Source organism: Heptranchias perlo, chromosome 44 (assembly GCF_035084215.1).
Source record: "Heptranchias perlo isolate sHepPer1 chromosome 44, sHepPer1.hap1, whole genome shotgun sequence".
Lineage (NCBI taxonomy): Eukaryota > Metazoa > Chordata > Chondrichthyes > Hexanchiformes > Hexanchidae > Heptranchias > Heptranchias perlo.
This window is the reverse complement of record NC_090368.1, coordinates 5,322,625-5,327,018: the sequence shown is the minus strand read 5'-3', so window position 1 is coordinate 5,327,018 and position 4,394 is coordinate 5,322,625. Positions and strand designations below refer to the sequence as shown.

Genomic DNA, 4,394 nt, shown 5'->3' with positions numbered 1-4,394 from the left:
ACCGCCCCCCCCGCCCCGCCTGCCTTCTTCCTCCTCTCTAAACCACGCAGCAATTCCTTTTGCAGACCCTCTCCCGGCCTCCCCCTGGAGTCTGGATTATCGAAGCTTCACTGTAGCCCGGCGGCGACCGAGGCCGATCTCCTCCACCGCTCCCCACCTATCGGAGCTAAGCCCCCCTTTTCCTGTACTTGTTCGGCAGGTTTGAAGGGGCCGAGGGCAGGCGGCCCTTCTCCGTAGGCCACGGCTCCAGCTCCGACCCAGCCCTGGCACAGAGACGGGCATCGACACAGCGGGCAGTCCTGGGCCCCATGCCGCTCACCAAAACCGCCCGGGTTACCATCTTACAGGACAAGGAAGACGAGATATTTGACCTTTGACATTTCAAGAACTACGTTCTTGTCCCGCCTCCCTTCTTATGCCAAGTTTGGAACATTGTGACCCCCTCCCCCAGGCAGTGATGGGGCTTTAAACTGGACTACGAGTCGTGAGCTATACACCTGTTCATTGTTTGTTCTCCTTGCCAATTACCTTTTTATTTTAAGAACGAGTACGTTATAGAGCGAAAGACTCTTTTTTTTTTCTTTGTCACAGAGGCGTGACTGGGCAGTGCTTAAGACACTCTCCGTAATCATGGAGAAAAATGTCAAAACAAAAGGAACTTCGTGGCAGAGGACAAGTTTGTACAGACGGGTGGGACCTGCAGAGTCACTGATGGACTCATCCGGACAGGCCCTGCACCAAATCAGGAGGTGTATTTGCAAAATGTGCATATTTATATGTTTTTCTCTCTCTCTCTCTCTCTCCGTGGAGCAATAATGAATCAGTCTGCCGGGAAATCCAGTCATTTCACTTGCCTTGGTGGTACGACAATAATCCAGTGGTGCTTGTACCACGCAAGGCCGATGGCCTGTGCCACTCGGCAGACTTGCTGCTGTGTGTGTGTGTGTGTGTGTGTCCCCCTCCCTCCCCTCCGGGGCTCTGCCTGACCGTGGGGGATGTGACCGAACCCGAGATTGAGTGCCGCTCCCCATCCTAAAAACAAAAGGTGCGCGAGGACGCCATTAGGAAGAGGGAGACTTGTCCCAGCTTCCGGGTAGCGAGTGACGAGACCCCCCCCGTTAGAAGTGGAACTGCTTCCTCTTCCTGTCCGGAAGCGCCCGGCCTCCACACGGCAACTGTGCGCTGATTGAAACGGTGTATCCCCGGCCTGCAGGGGGGCGGTCGCAGCCGCCCATGCTTGTCCCATCGCTCTGTGGCCCTCCGGGTGAGCTGCAGGTCTTGAGGCTCACGTGGCATGGAATGTGACAGCAATTCTCACCACCTGCTCTCTGGCGCCGTACAATGGTAGGCCGTGGGACTGCAGCCCTCCGCACGGTTGAGTTCCCTATCTCGGTCACTTCGCCGTGCAATCCGCCTCCCCCCAGGCTCTTGCGCCCCATCCTATCGGTTGTTTCCGGAGCCGCGCAGGGGAGCGGGGATGGCGGGGGGTGGTAGTAACCCTGGCGTGGCGGAGACCCGGAAGGGAGGCAAAGAGAAGAGGTTTAAGGTGGTGGGGCGGGGGGCAGAAAAAAAACCTGCCTCCACTAGAGAAAGCTGTAAGAAAACAGAGTCGCAGTTGGAAGAGCAGAGCAGAGCAGCGAGTCTCCCGAGGGCCACAGGGGGAGGCGAGTCGCAGAGCCCAAATAAACAAGGAACCTGAAACCAGGAACGTGCTCGTGATCGACTTTGAGTGGGCTCCTGGGGTCAGATTTGCTGCAGTAATGGTGCTTTGCCCCCCCCCCCCCCCCGGGTGTCCTTAGCGTTCCCCGAGCGAGTGGCCCCCTACTGACGGAACCTCGACAACTGCAGCCAGAATTGTTTTTGTCCCCGTCTGTGCGGTGTGAATGGCACGTGAACCGTTGATCGGGATCAGATACCTGGCTACTTACAGGCGTGGGCCGCTCTTCAATTCTTTTCCCCCTGCTTTGAAGCAACAGTTCAGCCCTCGGGGCGGTTGATGCGCTGCCCCGGCCTGGCACCGAGCCACGCAGACCAGGGAGCTTCCCCCCCCCCCCCCCCCCCCCCCCCCGTGCTTCGATGTTCTGAGATTCTCGAGCAACGGTGCCACAATTAACCTGGCAACCCCTGAGCTGATGGTGGAGGTTGAGGCTGGGGAAATCTGCCTGGGTTCCCACAGTGGGGGGGCGGGCGGTGGGGGTTGGGGGGGGGGGGGAGGAGGGAAGGATCGGGCGTGGCCGCGATGCCCCCCACAGTCGAATAGCCGGGCCCCCACGAACGACTAGCGGCCGTCATTGAACCCCAGGAAAAGGAGAGGCGGTGAGAATAGTTCCGCAGGGGTGACGTGCACTTGGCAGGCCGTGGAAAATTAGCCACCCCGGGGGAGAATCGTTTGTGGGAGGGTGGGTAAAGGACAGGGGGTGGTATTAATCCTGTTTGAGGAGGGAGGGAGGGAGGGCACACCCTCGATTAGCTCCGCTCGGAGTGCTGCTGGCTCCTTACTTGTTTATACTCTCTTGTCACTGCTGTATCTCGCTGACTCTATTCCGTTTTCCTTGTTTTATTTTAAAAAATCAGTTTTGGGAATTGTGCAATGCTTCCTGAGTGTTTCTTTTAGCGTGGGGAGGTGGGGGATGGATTTTAGGGGGAAAGTCGGAGAAAGTGCCATTCTCCCATCTCCGTTCTAGGAGGGGCTTCTGTCATGGCATGGGTTGTATCTGAGCCCCATAGAGCAAGAAGGCTCCGTTTGCCCTTCCAGATGTGCCTGATCTCAGTTGGGGCAGGCCCCTGGTTGGCCTCGCTGCCCTCTGGGGTTTGGGAGACGTGGGGGGGGTGGGGAAGAGCGGGAAATCCAGGGGATTCCCGCTCCAGAATTATTGTGTGCCATGCTGCCCCCAGCTGGACGGTATGTGTAAGCGGACAGGACCCCTAGGGCTGGGCCGCGCTGCCCTCCACAGTCGAACAGCCCTTGCAGGCGACAAGTGGGGGGGGGGGGTGGCGCGAGGTGACGAGCGGTCGGTGTCTCCAGGAGAGAAGGAAAGAGGGGAGTGACGGCGACTGTTAATCGTTTTGCCGCCTTTATCGATGGCACTGTTTTAAGCTCCGCGCCCCCCCCAATTATACTCCAGGTGAGTTTATCCGAGCACACAGAGTCCGCACCTGCCCTAGCTACTTATTTTAAGCAGTGACTGAAGCTGTTTAGTGATTAGACAGTAGTGTGACTTGTCCTTGCACTTTGTGTGTGTGTGTGTGTGTGTGCTGACAGTGTCTCAATAGTTAGGGCAGGTGACCCGTCACAGCTCGGAAACTGTATGCAAAACTGCAGCACTCATTCTGCAGACGTCCAATGTAGACAGTCGCTGAGCATCACTCGTTCTAACAATCACTGACCTCCCGCTATACGCAAGTAGATGCCTTGATGGGCTGCACTGTAGGTGTCGTGAAATAGGAAAATACTTGTGTATCGACCATTTTGTAATCCAATAAAATTTATTTCCAGTGATGTTTGTGGTCTGTCTCTCTTGGTTTAATGCTCCTTCCCGCCCACCCCTGAAGGTGCTGCCTCTCTCTCAACTGCTACACGCTGGTATCTCCATCAAACACTCCCAGGGCAGGTACAGCTCGGGGTTAGATACAGAGTAAAGCTCCCTCTACACTATCCCGTCAAACACTCCCAGGGCAGGTACAGGGTTAGATACAGAGTAAAGCTCCCTCTACACTGTCCCATCAAACACTTTCAGGAGTGTACTGCAACTAGCTGGTGCTTCAGATAAGTTGTGTATATCAGCGTATGATGTGCCGCGCCTATTCTGCACCCCTTCCTGGCTCGCTCACTGATCGAGTAAGATGACCATCTCACACGCGGAAGTAGCAACGGAGCCAACCAGGGAACAGGCTATTTTAGATCTTGTGTTGTGTAATGAGACAGGGTTAATTAGTAATCTCACATTAAAGGATCCTCTAGGGAAGAGTGATCATAATATGATAGAATTTCACATTGAATTTGAGAGTGGCGTACTTAAGTCCGAAACTAGAGTCTTAGACTTAAATATAGCCAATTACGTAGGTATGAGGGGCGAGTTGGCAAAGGTAGTTTGGAAATTAAATTAAAGGATATGATGGTTGAAAAGCAATGGCAAACGTGTTGAGAATATTAAACTATTTCTTTAAAAGTGTACATTCCATTGAGAAATAAAAACTCCACGGGAAAAGTGATCCACCCGTGGCTAACTAAAGAAGTTAAGGATAGTATTAGATTGAAAGAAGAGGCCTATAATGTTGCCAAGAAGAGTAATAAGCCTGGGGATTGGGAGAGTTTTAGAAACCAACAAAGGACGACCAAAAAATTGATAGAAAGGGAGAAAATAGAATATGAAAGTAAACAAGCAAGAAATATA

The 4,394-nt window shown here is 54.1% G+C and overlaps 1 protein-coding gene across 3 annotated transcripts in view; it reads left to right on the top strand.

Moving 5' to 3' along the window:
• Positions 1-3,499, top strand: part of lysmd1 (LysM, putative peptidoglycan-binding, domain containing 1) — a 16,795-nt gene extending 13,296 nt beyond the window's left edge. The window contains exon 3 of one of the 3 annotated variants that reach the window (XM_067975997.1): positions 592-3,499. In XM_067975997.1, the coding sequence (XP_067832098.1) occupies positions 592-628 (37 nt within the window). In that variant the 3' untranslated portion in view covers positions 629-3,499. Of the gene's footprint in view, positions 1-199 lie in introns of all 3 variants that reach the window. The other 2 variants (XM_067975995.1, XM_067975996.1) reach the window with 2 other exon arrangements.
• Positions 3,500-4,394: the final 895 nt, after the last annotated feature.